The 21,586-nt window shown below is 33.1% G+C and overlaps 2 protein-coding genes across 2 annotated transcripts; one reads left to right on the top strand and one right to left on the bottom strand.

Annotated features, from left to right (window-relative positions):
* The first annotated feature begins 5,988 nt into the window (after positions 1–5,988).
* Positions 5,989–11,936, top strand: LOC110673194 (leucine-rich repeat receptor-like serine/threonine-protein kinase At2g14510). Its single transcript, XM_021836251.2, has 9 exons — positions 5,989–6,361; positions 6,438–6,984; positions 7,083–7,546; positions 7,720–7,855; positions 7,956–8,027; positions 8,107–8,175; positions 8,484–8,555; positions 11,178–11,249; positions 11,364–11,936. The coding sequence occupies exons 1-9, from the start codon at positions 6,268–6,270 to the stop codon at positions 11,404–11,406; spliced, it is 1,569 nt and encodes a 522-aa protein (XP_021691943.2). The 5' UTR covers positions 5,989–6,267; the 3' UTR covers positions 11,407–11,936.
* A 591-nt stretch (positions 11,937–12,527) lies between these two features.
* Positions 12,528–13,484, bottom strand: LOC110673191 (uncharacterized). The gene has a single exon (XM_021836248.2). It carries the CDS (start codon positions 13,440–13,442, stop codon positions 12,714–12,716), a length of 729 nt encoding a protein of 242 aa, XP_021691940.2. The 5' UTR covers positions 13,443–13,484; the 3' UTR covers positions 12,528–12,713.
* Positions 13,485–21,586: the final 8,102 nt, after the last annotated feature.

Raw genomic sequence — 21,586 nt, 5'->3', positions numbered from 1 at the left:
CCTCCACATACTCAAATCAACATAAAGATAAATGGGAGCTTAGCTCCCTCATCCAGTCCATCAAACATGCATAAAATAATTTTACAGGTCCACATAACAATTATATTACAGACCCGAATCATTTAAATATTTATAACACATGCGGAAAATCTAGGAGTAAATAAAATTACACAAATATTGAATAACAATCTGCGAAGAAGAAAAGCAGGTTAACCACAATAAAATCCTCCTGTAGCTTGAAAAAAAATATTGAACAGGAGTGAGCGTTCGACTCAGAGAGTAAAATATCAATTTTAACCATAATCTCTATAACTATCTAGAACTAGTGCACCTCAGAGAGTGAAATGCAAAGATCGAATAAAATTCACATCATAACATCAAAAAGGTAATTTGGAGCACTCACACACCCTGTAATATCAATCATAATACATGGGAGCTGATCCCCTATACAGCTCTCTTAAATCCAACCTGGTGCCAGCGAAGAACTCAAGCCGGACTTTCGCTTAATAAACCAAATCGGGGGTCCCAGCGAAGAACTCAAGCCGTGACTACCCCCCGAAGGATCGGGTCCCAGCGAAGATCTCAAGCCGTGACTACCCGTCTTATCTATAGTCCACACCACATCACACGCACGCCAACGCACGCACACTGCTCCAAATTACCACAGCAACATAGATATATGCATATAAGTGATGCATGGGCATGCTTGAACATATAATAATAGTGAAATTACAATTAAAATTAATATTTTACTCATAGACTTGACAACGTTTACTGTGGCGGCTGGGCGGAAGAAGAAGGCTGTCCCGGCTCACCTGATAATCATATTACAATTATTTAATATAAACGACTTAATACAAATCATGAAAAGACCAAATACGTCTTAAGTTGTGTTGAAAATCCGGCAGAGTCTCCCCTATACCTAGGACCTATCCAACTTGCAAAATGGCTCAAAACACACTTCTATATTCACAATCCATATATCCACAACTCAATCACATCACACAGCCCCTCCTGGGCCCATCAAATCAATCATCCATCACAATATGTAAAATTTCAATTTAGTCCTTATAATTGATCATTTTTGCAAAAACTACCCAAACAAGCTCTAAAAATTCTAAAACTTTGCCCCGCGGTCCTTAGCAATATTACTAGGCTATTGCAAAAAGAATCATAATTTTCTGAGCTACCACGAATATTTTATGGATTTTTAATCTTATTTAAGCACTAGAAAATTACGAAAAAGCAAGGTTCGGGTTTACCTTTGCCGATTCCAACTTCGGGAACGCGCTCAGGATGTCTGATAATGGGGGGGTAGCCAAAACCTCGGTCCAATTCGGAGACTTTTCCAGTAACGGGTCTGTCTAGCCCAAAATTTGCAGACCTATTCAACTGTCGAATTTTCGTGAATTGAGGATACCTACACGAAGCCCACAACACGGGGGTTAGTACATAAATTTTTCAGAATTTTCTAAGCTCATTTGATGCTCGGAAAAACACTGTGAATTTCCGTGGGACCCACCGAAAAACGTTGTCGGAAAAATTTGAAATTTATGTCGTCCCGAAGCTCTCGACGAGTGGAGCGCTCTGGTACTCTCGGTTTTCTCGTGGGATTCACGGTTTGCGAGAAATCTAGCCCGAAAGTCAAAATGGGCTAAAACTTCCCGAGCAAAAATTGGACAAACCGCTCAATGGATTTCGGTGTTCTTGGTGTCTATGGAAAGCTCTCGACGAGTAGATGATTTTAGACACAAGACCCGGTTCAATTAGTGGCCGGATCGGCCGAATTTCGGTCAGAAAGTCGAGGAGTCGCGCTGCGTCGCGCTGGCCGCTTCTGAGCCGTTCCGTGCTCCAGCGGCCACCGTGGGAGGGCTGAGGTGGCGCGCCGGCAAGGTGGGGAGGCAGGGGAGGTGGCGACGCGGCAAGGGGAGGAGGGAGGAGAGAGAAAAGAGAGAGAGAAGGGGAGGAGGTCGGACGCGCGCAGGAGGAAGAAGGAAGAAAAAGAAAAGGTCGATCCGATTCGACCGGTTTGATTCGGTCGGTTCGATTCAGGATACAAAATTTTGAATTTTTACTCTGCCTCGGGACCGAAAACTAGGTCCAAAAATTCTGAAAAAATTCCAGAAAACTCAGAAAAATTCGTAGATTCCTAATATATTTTTAGTTTTGCCACGTGGTCTTTAAATTAATTTTTAAAAATCATCAAAGTTTATATTTTCGGAAAATCAAACCCGATTTTTAAAATTCGAAAAATCTCAAAAAAATTCCTAAAATTTAAATAAAATTAAAATACCAAAAATGCTCATAAAATAATAAAATTTAAAATTTTGGGGTGTTACAAATAATTTGAAAAGCATAAATATAATTTAAAAGGGAAAAATTATATGTGTATACTATATAAACTTATAGATATATAAAATAAATATATATATTAATATATTATAACTTACCTTGACTACTTATTATAGTATTAAAATAGTAATCATTGAATAATTTTTATATATATAATTGGAAAATTAATAAAGTGATAATAATTTAAAGCAATTAATAATTAATTAATAAAAAATAAAATATCAAACACATAATGAAAATTGAATTTTAGTATAAATTTGTTGTGTATCATAACTACTTAAATAAAATTTATTCAATTTTCGCATAACTCGTTATATATATAATTTAACATGTATATACAGTTTAAAATATGCCTCTATTAAATGTATATTAAAATGAAATAGATAAAAGAAAAATAAATATTAAATAAGAAATTTCTAAAATTTTAACAATAAAAATTAAATATTAATTAAATATATATATATATATATATATATATATATATATATATAATACTTTTAATTATTTAGAATTGAAAATTGGGTGACAATAATAATAAGAAGAATAAGAAAATAAAATAAAAAAACATAATTAAACCCTTAACATAAAAAATAATAATTACTATGACGGTAAAACATGATAATCTATATATCATAAATAGGGGTAAGCATTCGATTCAAATCGAACCGAATCAAATCAAATCGAATTAAATTATAAAAATTAAATTGCATATTTTAGAAACTAAACCGAACAAAAATGAATAAAAAATCGAATCGAATCAAACTACTTTATTTCGGTTTGATTCGGTTCAAACCGATCGATTTTGATTTTTAATTGATTTTTTAATTTAGATTTGATTTTTAATTTATTTGATCTAATTTGACTTTGATTTAAACCTAATAAATATTAATCAATAAAGTTAAATAATATATATATAAATTAAATATAATTCATAAATTTCACATAAAACTAAATCAATTCAAAAATCAATTCGGTTCGATTTGAATATATAAAATTACTATTAAGTTCGGTTTGATTCTGTTTAATCGATTTTTTTCTTAAAAATTAAACCGAACTAAAATAATCAAAATGTTTATAATATAAAATCGAATCAAACCGATTAAATTTTAAAATCAAAATGATTGAACCAAATTAACTCGATTCGATTCGATTTTTCAATTTAAATCAAAATCTACTCACCCCTGATCATAAATGCCTTGTGACAATCTAAAGTCAAAATCTATCCCCATGGCAACACCAATAAAAACTTGCCCCTCTCTTTATATATATATATGCCACGTAAGATTATGAAATTATACTAAATAGCAATTTGTTTAATTTCATTAAAAATTTTATTTTTATTAATTATTGAATTACTTTACATTATAATTAAGTTATTAATTCTTCAATTATGTGTATATAAATTGTAAATTATTTAATCATTACTATCTTAATATTGTAATAAATAGTTGTTATTATTATAAGGTAAATTATAATGTATGCATACTTATAATTTGTATGGTACACATATTTTTTTTTTCCTTTTGCACTGTTGATGCATTAAAAAATATTAAGTTTATACAATGATGACACGTGGGCCTCAACGAACTAAGGATCCTATACGTATGTTGGAGCAGTGCTCATATATACGGAAGACGGATCCTACAACCCCTTGGTAAGGTTGTCCAACCTCTCTGATAAATTCGACGAATCATCCAGCCCGCTGCATAGAAGTCCTAAATAGAGCCAATGCCCCATTTCACAGGAAAACTTTTGGAGAAAGAATACTCTCCTAATGAAGAGTCATTTATCATAAAGAGATAAACATATTAATTAGCCAAATAATTGTGATACTATGCCTACCACGGTATCATCATTATTGACGCAATAGCTGTTATGGTAGGAGTAACACGACACCTATTAATAAAGATAAACCTTAAACAGTACACCAAAAAAGCTAGAGTCTACTATAAAGACATTATTTTTCACATTACATTGGCATTCCCCTATTGATTGAACAGTTGATATATAAGGTAACATTTTTTACTGGGTATTTTAACTCATGTATTTCTTCTGAAATGTTCCTACGAACCTCAACTAACTTTACACCCTTTAGTTCTCTTAACAACTTTTTATCTTGCAAACGAAGTTATTACAACCATTATAACAACAATTAATCAGTTGTATAAAGTTAGCCACCCCTCAGTTGAAGATTATGTCATTCGTATTTTTAGCCCATGTTTTATATATTTTTCAGTCATACCCTTTTTAGGCCTCCTATTCTCTGGTCGCTCATCTGTGATACCTCTAGTATAACAAAACATCAATTATATTTATGATAAATTATTAGGTATACCCGGTGTACATATATCATCTCTCACAATCATGTAAAATTTACTCTTTATATTATAGAAAGGTCTCACTTTCTATAAGAGAGGGAGTACTATTTTTTAGTACTCCCATTGCACTTAATAATTAGCCTTATATTTATAGTTTGTTAGGTAATTAATATTAAATAATAATATTAATATTAGTAAATAAAGATAATATTTAAATATATTATATTTTTTTAATATATTAAAAGGATATAACAAAATTTTGATTCTTAAAATGATAAAAATAATTATATGATTGAACTAATTTCAAATAATTTCATATTTTTAATCAATATTTTTATTATTTTTAGTAAGAAATATTTTATTAAAAAATTTGAGAAATAAAAAATTTAGTCTATATAAAAAAATGAAAAATTAATAAAATTAAAATATTATTTTTATTTTTATATGTTAAAATAAAAGAAAAATATATAAATTAATATTATTTATATATTAAAATTACTGATACCCGTATGTATTAGCATAAGCAATTCCTTAATCACAAAACAAATGAAAAAAAAAAAAAAAAAGAGATGGTAACACTACAATGGCATTATAAGGCATATCAAACAAGGGCGAAAAATCTTAAAATTATTATTTTGATGATTTTTAAATGGAATATATGTATATATATATATATATTACGTTGTTGTGTTATTTAATATCTTAATTATAATTAGTTTGCATTGGCACATTGTTTTTAATTTTTAAACACATACAACAGCAACAGCAAGAACAATTAATTGTTGTGGTTAAAACAAAGGAAGAATTAATAAAGAAAAAATAATTTTTATTTATTTGTTATAATGAAAATAGTTTTGAAAAGAAAAAATATATAAATATGAACCAATAATTTTTAATTTGTGTTATTTTAATTTACCGTAAAAAAATCTTCTTTTCATTTCTAACATGTAGTCAATATCAAAAGTTTTCTTAATAATAATAATAATAATAATAATAAAAGAATGATTGAAGTTCATAAGATTTAGATCTCATTAATTTAGAAATGACGTTGAAAGACTATTTTTTTTTTAAATACAAATTCACATGTTGTTAAAAAAATTAATTGAAAAATTATTTAATTATTTTAAAATTTCATAATTAATTTATATCAACAACATAATATCAAAATTTTTAATACAGATCAAATTTACATGATAATCACTAATAATGTCATAAAATAATGCCAAACTCCAGGTTGAAATGAAGTGGTTAATGTAACGTTTGCAAGTTGCAACAACCACAGCAAAAGCATGATAACTGCCCAATTAGTTACCCCTACCAAACGCATATCCAGCGCGGCCAAACGAACACTAAAACTGCCGTCTTTTGACCTGGCCCTTTCCCGCGTCACTAGAAAATTCCTTCCCTCTTTCGCAACTCCTCACTCCTTGTACCTATTCCTTTCTTGCAACACTCTCCAAAGACCCTTTCAAGCCCCCCACTCATCACCACCGCCATTACCACCACCGCTCAACCCTCAAAAACAAAACACCACTGACTCCTTCCCTCCCTGACCCCTGTCTTAATACTCTCAGTTTTCTGCCTCTGTTACCATTATATGCAATTCACCACCATGCCATTTCTTTCTTTCATCTTCATTATAATCCTTTCTCTTTTCTCTCTTTCTGTTTCTCAATTCCCTCCTCCCAGAGGTATTATTAATTTACATTCATTTTTCAATTCTCTTTGTAATGAATTTTTTTTCTTATTTTTCTGTAAAATTTTCAGGAACTCTAATTAATTGCGGTGGCACCGCCCCTTCAATAATCGCCGGCCGTCAATGGCTTCCGGACACCGGATTCATCTCCGAAGGGACTCCCAAGAACCTTACTATCCCAGTACTTTCCCCTATCCTCTCCACCGTCCGATCATTCTCTATGAAGAACAATATTCATCACAAGTCCTGCTACGTGGTTCCGGTTTTCCGCGGCGCCAAGTACATGATCAGGACAACGTACTTCTATGGAGGGATCAACGGCAACGCTGCGCCGCCAGTGTTCGATCAGATTGTAGACGGAACTTTCTGGAGCGTGGTGAATACAACGGAGGATTATGCCAACGGCATGTCGTCGTATTATGAAGGGGTTTTTCTGGCTCAGGGGAAGACTATGAGTTTGTGTATCGGGGCAAATTCGTACACGGATTCAGACCCGTTTATTTCGGCATTGGAGTTCGTGATTTTGGGGGGTTCATTGTATAATTCCACTGATTTTAAGCGATATGGCCTTAGCTTGGTTGCCAGGCACAGTTTTGGATACAGTGGATCCATAATTCGGTGAGTTAAAAAATAGCTTCGCTAACAGAAAATTGGATATTGAAGAAGTTATGATTTCAATTCATATGCTCAGACCTAATGGTTTTGATTGCTACCAGATATCCTGATGATCGGTTTGATCGGTTTTGGGAGCCATTTGGGGACAAAGATCCCACCACATCGGAAAACAAAAATCTATCCATTTCCGGTATCTGGAATCTTCCTCCGTCGAAGGTATTTGAAACGGAGTTGACAGCAAGTCAATCTGGTCCCCTGGAGTTGAGGTGGCCTCTGGTTCCCCTTCAGAATTCCATGTACTACATTGCTTTATACTTTGCAGATGATCGTAATTCATCTTTTGGGCCTTCAAGAGGGTTCAATGTCAGCATAAATGGGATAACATATTACAAAAATTTTAGCGTGACACAAACAGGCGCTGCTATCTTTGCAACGCAGTGGCCCCTTGGCGGCCTTACAAATATAACTTTGACTCCTTCTGCTGGTTCTAGCTTTCCTCCATTGATCAATGCTGGAGAGGTTTTTCAGGTGATGGTGCTTGGAGGAAGAACTCTTACAAGAGATGGTATGGTTCAATTTAATATTTTAAGATTGGTGGAGTGGGAGTTGGATTTCATTATGTCTCCTGTAATAAATTGTTGTGGAACATTCTTTCAAGTTTCTCCCGTGTTTCTTTTTTGTCATTCTCAAGGATTGTACTGGTTAAATGGGTTTCATATTTCTAATTTCTTGTTCCAGTAATCGCTTTGGAAAAACTTAAAAGCAGTCTCCAGAACCCTCCATTTGACTGGAGCGGTGATCCCTGTATGCCTCGTCAGTATTCATGGACTGGAATTACATGCTCTGAGGGCCCCCGGATTCGTGTGATTTCATTGTTAGTCAAACTTAGTCATCACTCATGACAGAGATCTTTTTTTTTTTTTGCCCTTTCAGTACAATAATTATTATTGCTTCACCTTCCATCTCGTTTCCAGGAATCTGACAAGCATGGGCCTTTCAGGATCAGTGTCACCAAGTCTTGCGAGATTGACTGCATTGACGGACATGTAGGTTGTCTAAACTAAATTCATGTATAAATGGAAATTGAATAGGAATTAATATATTGATGATACGTCACTTGGACAGCTGGCTTGGAAATAACAGTTTGTCAGGTTCAATACCTGATCTCGGTTCATTAAAGATGCTGCAAACATTGTAAGATTTCCCCCTTTTCCCTTTTTTTCTTTTTGGGTGCTCGAAATGAGATAATTTGTCCCACATGGAATATAAGCACATCAAACGCCACTTCAATTGCATTACGGTTTCCAAATTGAACTATTTCCCTTGTGATTTTTAGTGTAATAGGGTAATTTACTTATCCTTTAGGGGATTAATTATAATGTACCATGCTTTGCGTGGTATGTACCATCGAATTTGTTGGAACATGGGGGACAAATTATTTGAATGCTGCTTGTGTGCATTTTGTTTTGGTCTTCTTATCTGACATTACTTTCCTTTGGAAGGCATTTGGAAAACAATCAATTCACTGGAGAGATCCCCTTATCAATTGGAAGTATTAAGAATCTGCGTGAACTGTAAGTTTTACATGAGAATTGAGAAAATATGCAAACTTCTTTTTCTCTACTTATCATTGTATCCATTGCTTACTTTTTTTTTTAGTTAGTGTATCCATTGTTTTCTTGCCTCTACTATCGGTTGCATATATGTTGCAGTTAATATGGTTGGCATCTGTCATATGGCATGCAATATGCTTTTAATTGTTTCCTGTTTATAATTGTTATGCTAAATAAACATAATCAAAGTTCTTTAGGAATCATATACTAATTAATGATAGCTCTAAATTCAGGTCTTTTAAAGAGTAGGAATGCTGGCTAAACCATATAACTTAAGAGAGGAATGCTTATTCTGATGCCATTAGGTTTATCTCTTGGACTGGGAAGTGTGTCAAATTTAGGTTTTGTTGGTGTATATCTGGTTTTATCTGACATAAGTTGGGTGCAAAAAATATGTTGATTACATCTTGTAGCTCTGTCAAATCTTATGATCTCTTTTATGGTTAGGTCAATTGGGCCGTAAAATAAGGGCTTTCTGTTTGTTTTCACGCATACTTTAGGACCTTTGTCATAAGCTCTGACCACTTTACAGTAATCCATAGAATCCTCAAGTCTAGGTGAAATAGGATTATGAATTTTTCTTGTCAAAACTTGATTATTGGGCTACTAATCCAATGGAATTATTTACAATTTGCTTGTGCATGTTTACATACCATCACTTGTCTCGTGCTTCTGGTTATTGTTGTTCCACATTGGTTTGGGATAAGGTATTTGAACTAAATATAAATATAAGACTTGGGTAACCTCTTCTCCTTGAGCTAACTTTTAGAGTGGAGTTAAACCCGATTCATTTTCTCTACATGGTATCAGAGCCTACCTTGCTTCAATGTTGAGCCGATGTATTTGCATGTAAACTTTATGCTTTATATGTTCATACCTAGATGTGAGGGGGTATTGTCCTATATTGGTTTGGGATAAGGTATTTATTTGAGCAAAATACAAGATTTGGGCAAACTTCCTTTCCTTGAGCTAACTTTTGGGGTGGAGTTAAGCCTGATCCATTTTCTCTATAGTTCTAAACACCAACTATTTGTAAAATGGTTCCATGATTGATAAAGCACTGGAAATGATATTTGAACTTGAAAGTTTTTATATTATTTTAGACAAGGTGTTCACTGAATTAAAGTCAGGGCTGCCCCATTGAGGGGCATTTATATAATGTACTTCTAATAATTTACATGCCCAGGTGTTCATTGGAAATCAAACAGATATCTTGTCATAATGAGGTTCCCTTGCAATTGCCCACAGAATTAAGATAGGCAATGGTATTTGTGAACCAGCTGAAGGGTAATATATTTGTAAACCTAATTTCAGGCCTAAAATTGAGTACTAGGAAAAAAGTAGAGTTATTAAGTGGAGATAAAAATGGACTCTTAGATGTTGTTTTTCTATTGGTATAAATCTTTGCAAGATCTCAGATTTTTGTTTTACTCTTCTGGCATAAGAAAAAAAAAACATTCAATGTCCTGAAAGCATATAAAGGAAGCAATACCAGAAAATTTGGTGGTATTGTAAGCAAGTTAAGAAATTCTTTATCTTTAACTGAATCTTAGCCTGATCTTTAGACTTCTGCATTTAAGCAAGCCAACCATCTAGAAAACTAGAATGGAGAATTCCTGCTTCTTTTTCAAGTCTTTGGAGAAATATTGTCTTAGATTCAATTATTGCATTTTTACCCCATGATCATGGTAACATACATGGATACCATATCAGTATTTTTTATCAATTAAAGATGCATTTCTTGCACTGTATTTATTGTGGAGTAAGGGGTTAAGGATTTGTGACATATGAGTGCTACTTAGGTTGCTACTTCAGGGAATAAATTAAGATGCAAGCATGGCAGCAACCGTTCTTTGAGATTGGTATATTGCCAATTGCTGACTTTAGATATACCCATTAGGTGTGTGTGGTTCTTATTCTGTTCAGGCTCTGCCTAGGAACAAGAACCAAACCTAAATTTCGGTAGGATTCCGATTTTATTCTTAATTATTTTAGTTCCAGTTTGGTACAATTCTTGGTTCTTTGATTTTGACTCAGTTCTGTACGGTTCCGGTTCGATTCTCTTCTTGGTTCTTGAAACAATTTTATGTGATTATGTCCTAGATCTATTGCACATGGTTCTTTGCCTATAGAAAGAATATCTCAGCTAAAATTATGCTTGCTTATAGAGTCTTCGTAGGTTTGTAACAAAACTACAGGATTGCCATGTGATCTGCCTTTTTTGTTGGTGGGAATTGGAAAGAAGTACTATGTGATACATTTCATTGTCCTTTCCATTTTTATTTGGCTGACTGGTTTGATCAATTATGGATACTAAAGTTGCATTGCATTTTGCTCTTTGTTAGCTTTCAGTCATTTAGCTTGCTGTATTTCAATTACTCTACTGACTAGATCTCTTTTTTCTAAAGATCAGATATTTCTTTGAATATTGTGATAAAAATGCCATTGAGTAACAGTAAATTTACACTTTTAGTTTTGTTTGTATGCGCATGTTCTCCTTGTGTAATTTTTTTTTAATTGGAGTGGTAATATGATAATTCAGACTCCAGTAACTATACCTGACTTGGTTCTTGAATCGTACAGATTTTTACAGAACAATAATCTGACTGGTCAAATTCCGAAAAGTCTTACTGGAAAATCTGGGCTGGACCTTAGGTAAAATTTGAACACACAACTCTTGCTACGCGCATTATCAGTTTTTATTAATCTTTAGATAAGTTTCAGTAGTTGCCAATTTAATCTGAATGTCTAAATTGTTTTCATTATCAGGACCTCTCCCGGAAATCAGTTATCATCTCCAACACCTTCTTGAGCAAAAACAATCATTGCACCCAAGGCAAAGTTGACAAGGATGCTTTTATCATCAAGCTGGATTTCAATCATTTGATTGTGATTATATATTTTGTCTAGAAATCTAGAGTTTTGAAAATTTTGCTGTTGAAAGCTTTCTCTGATTTGCTGGAAGTTCTGCGGCATCAGCTATCTGTGGTTTGACCTTATAGAAGCTCCTCAATTCAAGTTGGGGCATTCACAACTGTATACTTAAAGGTGGTTGTTCATGTCAAGTCAATCTGATTCTTTTTAAACACAGCGTAACTAAATCATGCTCTCAACCTGTATGTAAATTACAAGTCCATATGCAGTCATTCTTTAATGTGTATTTTTTCTTTCTTTGTTTTTTTTAAAATTTTTTTTTCTTTTATGTAATATGAAACAGCTGTTTCCTAGAATTTATAAAGTGACAGACTGACAGGTTTTGATCATTTGCTGTGGCTTAATTTCTTGTATCATTCAGTTGCACTTGCTATACAACGGTGAAGTCCCAAGCCTTCTGTTTGTTTATAGGCCAGGAGGAATTTTTTTTTTTTTTTTTAATTCGAAATGTCATCTTGTTCTTCATCATCATCATATTTTCTTTTAGGGTCTAAAAGGCTACTAATTAAGAATCTTTTAATATCAGTGGGTGAATCGTTTCATCAATTTTCCTTCAAATATGATCGTCTTCCAATTTTGCTTTTGAGCTGTGAGAATTGAGAAGGGTAGCATAAGTACTGTGAACGTAAGCAAGAAATAACAGCTCATAGATATTCAATGATGGGTGGTAAGAATTACGCCACATGATACTCCATTTAGTTCAATTCAAGACCATTGATCACATTCCTGTGGCCGATCCTCACATGTGGGCCATCCTAATTCTCAGGCTCTGCCTACTGCATGTGCCCTGAATGCTCACCTACTAGTTCTGATCCACAATTCATAGAATCCTTACTAATACAAAGAAGCAGCAGCTAAATTAATTTGTAATTTCATTTCAGGTCCTTATGTGCTTGCCTAGTTCCCTTTGCTTAGTATATTTTTGGAAAGAATGAAACCAGCTATCTTATCTCCCACAGAGATAAAACAAAATGCAGCTAAAATAATATTATCCAGTCAATAACATATATAATCATCATTTACATTATAATTTATCAGATCCATTGTAATTAAAAATAATCTAGACATAAAACTAGAGGGCGAAAAAATCTGAAGTTGAAATGAAACAAAAGAACTGCTAAGAAATCAACATATTAGACAATCCTGCAGAACAGAGACAAGCTTGAGCTACCCACATTCTCCTCCTCACCTTTCTAATCTCCCCTTCTTAAGGGGAAACAAAGGTGGCAAGGCGCTGCTCTTCACCTGCGTGCAAATGGGCACATTTATCATTGGCCTTATCCTAATAGTAGCTGATCTTGTTCTCTCCAGTCCTTTCTTCATCCTTTTCCCTTGCTTCTGTCTATTGCCAGACCCTTGCTTCCCTTCTTCTGTGGCAACGATATCGGCTAAGGAGCTGGAAGAAGATGACGTTGAGGAGGAAGATGATGATGGTGACAGAGAAGAAGCACGTTGCTTCTTTAACCTTAGCAATTCTTTCCAGAGAACAGTGCATTTTGGAGGTCTTGGAGATGGGTCATCATCAACAAACCAACTTACCCTAGACTCCTCCTTGTTCACCTCCTCTTCCCCTTCTTCTTCTTCTTCTTCTTCTTCTTCACTTTCTTTACTCTTGATACTGATTTTATGAAGTTTCTCAGACTGCTGCATTTGCCAGAAGGGAAGTAACTTCCCATCAAAAAAGAGCTCGTCCGCAGTTAACATGGCATGGCTACTCATGTTGCTTGATAGGAACTCAAATTCTGCATTTCTTGCCTTTTCTCTTTCCAATTCTTGGTCTTTTTCAGCCTGTGGATTTGGACTAATGGAAATGAAGTTGTTTTCATCAAGAAATTCTGCAGAGAAAGAAATTCGAGGACTCGAAGTTTGATCAATGGATCTAGAGGTTGCTTGAACCATTTCTATGGAGACCATATTTTTTTCCTAGAAAAGAAGAAGAAATAAAGAAAGTTTATGGAGTTGGCGCAGTAGTAAGAGTGCATGGGATTTGTGATATATAAAGGGAAGAAAATGTTTTATCGTGTGATGTCCAATTTTAATCTGCTTTCCTTAGTTTTGTAATTGCTAGTAATTGTTTTTGAACGGTGAGATTATAAAAATGACTATGGTCTAGTGAAACCCAAACAAGCAATCTAAGAGCTTGTTTACAACATGGGGACATCACATGGACACCTTGCGAACTAAAGACAACAATTGATTGTAATGAAGTTGGATCAGTCAAAGAAAAGGTCTGTTGGATTGACTCTAACAAGAGAAAGAAAAAGAGTCACAGCATGTGGTCACGTGAGAGTAATTTATTGCCATGTGGCAGCAGAATCAAAGATATATGATATGCATCTAAATGACCAAGTTAGCCTTCAAAAGGGTTTGGCCATTGGAGGTATAACATGCAAATTTTCATTCAATTCAAGGGTTTTCTTGACCTATGCTTGAAAAGCTTCCAATAAGATTTGGACAGATAGGTGTAAATAAATACAGACAGCTAATTATAAGCATGGGAGCAATCTTTTGGTTAATCTCCTGTTCTATTAATGAGGAAGACAATAATGTTAAAGCTTTAACAGACCTAATAAAAAACAAACCAGACATGTGATAAACAAACGAAATTAACAATAATTATTAATTTTCTTCTATTATAAAATAGTTTTCTCTTTTTCCCTAAAATTTAATTTTTCTTTGTTGGAAAAGATAAGGCAATTGACTTGCATTCAAAAAGTAAGTAAGAGATGAAAAATGAGTTACCATTCTCAAAGAGCTCTAGTTGTAGTAAACAAATTTAATATTTATTAGATTAAATTAATATTTATATAAAATTAATTAAAAAAAATATAAATATAAATTTAAATATTTAATTTAATAATTTTTAAATTCATTTTCATATTAGCTCAAATTTTTCGTAGACACACCCAATTGGTTATGAAGGAAAGAGGGATTGTAGTGTTAAATACTCCAAAGGCAAAAGCAAGAAATGGGGGAGCTATATATCACTGCATTATTAAAGATTAAATTAATGCATGGTATTAGTCTGTTTTCATGCAAAGCCTAGCTGTAAACATTAAACAAACACCTTGGTTTTAGATGCTATTTCATATAATATTCAACCCTCTCTATCATATATAGCTGTTAGACAGAGAGAGAAGGATATTATATTTTTGTTTAATTGTTTTGACTTTGTCCAATTAGAATATGTACCAACTCTCCATTAATTTTTTTTTTATTTACTACCAGTAATATTTTGAATCAGTTCTGTTGAGACTTGTACAAAACCAGTCCATATCATGCTTATTATTATGAAATATTTTCTTTGATGATGGATTGTCTTTATGTTTTTAGCATCGTTTTATCAGACTGCTATGCTTTGCGCCATGTGACTTGTTTTTATCAGGGAGTAAAGGCTAAAGGTGATGATCACCTGCTGCTTTGAGCCTCCATTCATTGTGCGTCAAGCTAGCTAGAAATGCAATTACCATATATATGGGATCATCAAAGATCAAAAACAGCATTAATTATGCATATTATTGCCTGCTTCTGCGCATGTTTTACTATGATAATGAACCATATGAGCTCTACCATTGGGAGACACATGTCAGGAACATCTTTAGACCTCAGCAGCCATGCATCCATTCTCTCAACTCTGAACAAGAGTTCAATCCAGGACAATAATTATGCTTGTGGGCTGCTTAATTACTACTTAATTAATTAATAGTTTAGGCAGGAATTTTCATGGTTACGGCGGGCTGTTGTCATGGTAGGGTTTGCATTGTCTGAACATATCCATTATTGTGCCAAACAATATTGTGGGTAGCTAGACCAGAAGTAGTAAATTTTTGGAGAAATTATAAGAGAAAGTAAATTTTTAAAAAATTTGTAATTTCATCCGAAATCCTGAATCATTGAAGATTGTGCAATTTTTTTCTAAAAAAAAAAATTATGAAATCCAGAGAAGAATTAATTTTCACCTGAAAAAAAAAAACTTAAAAAAAAAAAAATAAAAAAAAATTTTTTTTTTTTTTTTAACCCTAAAAAAGAGTTTTTTTTTTTTTTTTTATTTTTTTTTTTTTTATTATATATATATATACAAACAAACAACTTTCTTCTTTCTTTTTTTTAAAGTTCAAAAAAAAAAAAAAAAATGTCTGTGATGTGTGTCTGTCTCCTCTTGTGTCAAAGTGACATCTAAAAATTTTGTCTTTCTGTTCTTTGCAGATGTAATAACCTAATATATATATATATAGACAATGGAAAATCAATATGTCATTATTTCTCATGGAATAAATATAATAATTTTTGTTTACAATTTTTTTGATGGGTTTTGATTGTTCATATGATTAAGGGGTGATTGCGTAATTTTTAATAGTATAGCATTTAATTGGTAATTTTTTTTAGTTGAATGGAATTGCACAATCTTTAATAGTTACAGATTTAATTAACATTTTTTTAAATTTAGGGTGGAATTGCAAAGATTCAAAAAATTCAGGTTATTTTATTTTATTTTATTTCCCCTAAACTTTTTACTGAATTTGGCACATTTGTTTTCTACTCGATCGGTACCACCAATTAATACCTACACGTGCCTTAATTATTATAAGATATGCTTCTGGCAATTTGAAATTCAGTCATCTAACCAAGTCAAACTTATTTATCACTACTATAGTAATGGCAACATGAAATTTTATCAATTAGCTGTCACATTTTTTTTTAAATGTTGATATTTGTGATGCGGAATATTTAGGAATAAAAGTTAATTTATTATTTGTAACTTGATCACTCTCTTCATGTGCTATTTCTCTCCTTTTACCCTCTCGATGGCTGGCAAATTATTAGTTACATATAGTGTATGTGTACCTTCACTCACAAAATAATTGATTCACATCCTCATTTCCATGTTATAACAGTTTTCATGTGAGTATGCAATGCACTATTTTTTAGTATACCAGTTATAGTCTAATAATTTACCCTCTCCAGTCCCTCCTCTTTCTCTCTCCACCAAATCAATGCAACTCAACTCAACTCAATTAAGTCTTTATCTCAAAAATTTAGAGTCGGCTATATGGATTCACTTTCTCCACTCTAAACAATTTTAGATTAAATCCTCATAAATGTGTAATGCTTCTAGGTCATGTTGTACTACTCCCCTCTAAGTCAATTTAGGTCTACCCATTTTTTTCTTTCTATCCTCTAACCTAATGTGCTCTACTTGTCTAACTGGAGTCTCCGTATGTTTACGCTTCACATGACCAAACCACCTCAATCTTCCTTCTCTCAACTTATCCTCAATTGGCACCACTCCTACCTTTTCTCTAATACTCTCATTGCGGACTTTATCTAGTTTAGTATGGTCACTCATCCCCCTTAACATTCTCATCTCTACAACTCTTATCTTAGATGTATACGACTCCTTCAATGCCCAACACTCACTACCATATAACATAGCCGGTCGTATGGTTGTATGGTAAAATTTTTCTTTCAACTTATTGAGTGCAATCACATAAAACTCCCGTGGTACATCTCTACTTCAACCATCCGGCTTTAATCCTATGACTAACATCCTCCTCACATCCCTCATCTACTTAAAGGACTGAACTAAGATATTTAAAGTGATTACTTTGGGATAGTACCACTCCATCCAAACTAATTCCTTCTCTATCACCAGTTTGGCCTTCATTGAACTTGCAATGCATGTATTATGTCTTCGTTCTACTTAACTTAAAGCCCTTTGACTCTAGAGTACTTCTCTAAAGATCTAACTTTCTATTGACTCCTTCTCGCGTCTAATCTATCAGAACAATATCATCTGCAAACATCATGCACTAAGGAATACTTTCTTGTATATGTTTCATCAATTCATCTAAAACTAGTGTAAAAAAAGGTAAGGGCTTATAGCTGATCCTTGGTGTAATCCAAATGAGATTAGAAAATCTTGTGTCCCCTCCTACTGTGCGCACAATAGTGTTGCTCCTTCATACATATCTTTCAACACTTGTATGTACCTAATAGATACCCATACTCCATAAGACATCTCTTGGAACACTATCATAAGCCTTCTCCAAATCAATAAAATGATACCACTAAACCAATGCAATGACATAAAATGATACCACCAATTTTGCCCCATCCTCAATAAAAACCTTAACACTAATCCCAACCCTGCTTTGAGACCCTCAACCTCTAGTCCTCTACTTTGCTGACCCAACCCTAATTTTAATTTAATTAGCCCCATATCGACGTTAGTCCCGATATCATGGCATCCCATATCACATCACCATCTTCTTGCAGGTGTCGAAGCGTTGGCACAAACAAAAGAGCTGAGTTATAGGAGAGACAAAGTGAGCAAGAGTGGGTTTCATTGAAGTCGGGACTTAGAAGTGATTCTGGTTTGGGAAGATGAGAAATGTGGGGAGTGAGAAGGAGAGACGAAGCGATTAGAGGGAGTGGGAGAGAAAAAAGTGATGAGCCCTGATCGTGAAGATCATATCATGTTATTCCTTTTCTTCTCTTTTGAAATTTTGATAATGCTTTCAAAATACCTAACAAATAAAAAACACAAATAAAAAAAGAAGGAAAAAAAAGTCTTGTTTATTAAGTGTCCACTGCTTCTCAAGTATTGAAACCATATGAATGGAAGATAGAGATAGAAAAAGTGAGAGGGAAACGGGGTAAAACGAGACAAAAATTGATAAGATAAGAAACCATTTAGTAAATTTGATCAATTATATAAACTAATAATATTTTTTTTTCTTAATAATTTAGGTTATTTTCATGCTTATTAAACACATATTTTTCAACTAATAATATTCTCTAAGAGAATGTGCTGAAATTAACTTCAGTCTAAAAATTAGCTCAAATCAAGGCAAATTTTAAAGAAGAGTATAATGGTCATAGCCCCTTAAATATGAGAATTAAGGTTATAATACCCCTATTTGCATAGCCTGGTATATTTCACTATTCCGATGACCGGTGTTGGTCCGGACAATTAAGGGGATTAGAACCACATCTAAGACAACTAGATAAGCCCTAAACACAAATAATTAGTAATTGTTAAATAGTTAAGTATAAATAAGAAAAATAGAACACAAAAAGTTAAATGAGCCAAGAGTCACAGTGATGGGTGACCTTCTCGGGAAGGATTGCGAAGTCGATTTAAACTCAAATTTCGAACCATAAAATATGACGCTGCGGTCCTTAGGACTATTACGAACATAGTAGAAAAGAGAAAATCACGAAAAAGAATTGTTAAGCCGATCAAATAATTAGGTCAGGGATCCGGAAGAAATATTGAATTATTTGCAAACCGGATCAAACTGGTGAGGGCCAATTTGGTCAATTGACCCTTAGAGCTGACTCCTGACCTGACTATCCAATAAAATTGAAGAAAAGAACATTTCGGGATCAATAATTAAATTAAAGAAGTAAATGGAAAAGAAATGAAAAATCTAAAAAAATAAAAAAGTTTATAACATCATGCATGACATAAGCATGATGCAATAAATTCTAATATTTAAAAATTAAAATTTTGGGATAATTATGAATTAATAAAGTTGAAAATTCAAAAGAAATAAAATTATTTCCTTTCTTCTTCCTTTGGACATCCACCTTCACCTTCTCTCCCTTCACTCACTAAACCTCAATGGAAGCTTGATTAAAGCTTCTCAAAACCCTCACTTTGGCCATAATTTTCTCAATCCATTAAACTAAACCTTGTACTAGCACTTTAGTTCAACTATTGAGCAAGAAAGAAAGAAGGAAAAAGAGAAGAAATTGGAGGAGTGAACTTCAAAGTGGAGGTAAGCAATCTAATTTGAAAAATTTAGTTTATTAGTTGTGTTTGTAGCTTAACTAACCTAGAACTCAACTTAAAAATTAAAACAAAACATCTTTGGAGGACCAAATAGAAATTCAGCAAGCTAGGGTTTAGATTTGAGAATGGATAATTTTGATGTAAATTATGAATTAGTTAAGTGTGATTGAGTGTATGAGAACTAAATATGCATTTATAATTCAACAAATGAACTAAACATGGAAGTTAGGGTTTTGGGCCTAGGGTTTGGGAGATAAAATTTTGAGAATTAGTCAAATGGTATGTTTAACCTTGTTTGAGCTGAAAAATGGTCATGTATGACAAATTGTAGTATGTTGGAAGTGTTAGAATTAAGTTTAAATTTAGAGTGATTAGGGTCATGCTGCAAATAGCATGACCAAGGTCCTTTTTAGGGACCAAAACTAAAAATTTACAAGCCCAATTGGTGTGAGGCCAATTAGAAATGAAACTAGACACAAAATGACACATTTTTCATTTAGGAATCATGCTCAAAAAGTGACTAAAACCTAGTGAACAAATTGACCAAATCCAGATTAGGCAATCTAACCTGTACAAAAATGACCAAATGAACAGTGTGTTTGTTTATTTGGCCATAACTTGGGCTAGGCAGGTCTAGATGACCTGAAATTTTACCAGTAGAAAGCTGAGATATAGATCTAAAACTTTCATGAAGAATACAAACCCAAATTTTTCCCTTAACCAAGTCACTTAGCCACCCAAAATTGGTGACCTAAAACTGCCAGAACCAATTTGGTGCCCAGAAAATCTGGGTAAGTCCAATCCGGCAGCTATGATTCAAATGGCTATAACTTGAGCTACAAAACTCCAATTGGAGTGATTTAAAAAGGAGAATAAAGTTAAGACAATAAGGAACAATTTCTATGAAGAAAACTTAGCCAAATTCTAACAGCCAAATGATCAATGGAATAGTGCAACATAAGACACCAAAACTGAAAATTTAAAATTTTGCCTAAAAGACTTAAGTTTTGAGTAAACAACCAAAACCAATAAATTAGGTAATCAAAATGTGGTATGTGGGTGAAATTAGAATTCCCATACCTATTAAACCTTAGAAAGTCAATAAATTGACTTGAATAGTATAGTGAATAGTAACCCCGAAACACAAAAGTTAAAGAACACCAAGTTTAGCATATTAAAGCTAGGTATAAGTGAATTTGAATTTATTTTTTGATTTATAATGAGTTATGATACTAAAACACTGTGAAACTATGTATTTCAGTGGAAAAGAATACCGGGAAAGAACCCGAGGGATCGAGTCAAGGCTAAAAGGCGACTCGTATAAGGTTTGTGCACAACATCAATATGCTTTAAAATTTATTTACAAAGTGCATGAAATATGTATTATGCTTTTGCTTTGAATTGTTGAAAGTTTATTTGTGTATGTTTGAAATGGCAATAAATATTTAGTAAATTATTAAGATAAGTTTTGAAACCACAGTGTCATGACCATATATTTGAACACCTCACTAGCATGACTAGTGGAGGAAATTAGTTTCAAATTTTGATTTCTTCTCTGGCTGAAGTGTTGAGGTGTGTGCCAGTAGAAGAAGAAAAAGAATAGGTTCCTATATATTTGAGTTAGCTAGCCTTGTGTTGTGGCTTCTCCTTAGCCTCTGGCTATTGAGATGATATTTGTTTTGAATGGCATGATATAACTGTGTGTTTTTATGAAATTTGTTTTGAGACTTTCAAAATGAAATTGTTTGGATTAAAATTTTATAAATCATGTTTTGAATGTATTGCTCATGTTCAATTTAATTTTTGAATAAATATTATTAAAATTCCGCATAAAGATTATTTTAGTATGTTGTGCACCACTGAGTCCTAGTACTCAGCGATAACTGTTATTATTGTCGCAAATATAGAGACTAGAGGAGCAACAGAGTGAGCTGCTGAGAATTGAGGAGCTACCTACTTTGAAGTTATCGGATATATTTTATACCCTGAATGTAAAAACTATTTTGATATATGTAAATGTACGTAACTATATGGACATGTAAAATTGGTTATGAGCAGTTGTACAAAGTTGTATAGAGTTGTATAAAATTTGTAATTAATTTTGTTTTGGATTTTTCCTAATGTAAATTTTTAGAATGATGTATATAAATTGTTTTATCTTTTATGAAATATGAATAAAAGTATTTTGTTTTAATTTGAATGAAATTAATTGGTAGTATTTTGATTATTATTGAATTTTGAAAATTAAGAAATGATATTG

Source organism: Hevea brasiliensis, chromosome 15, assembly GCF_030052815.1.
Source record: "Hevea brasiliensis isolate MT/VB/25A 57/8 chromosome 15, ASM3005281v1, whole genome shotgun sequence".
NCBI classification, from domain to species: Eukaryota; Viridiplantae; Streptophyta; class Magnoliopsida; order Malpighiales; family Euphorbiaceae; genus Hevea; species Hevea brasiliensis.
Note: the sequence above shows the minus strand (reverse complement) of the source record. Positions and strands in the feature narration are given on the sequence as shown.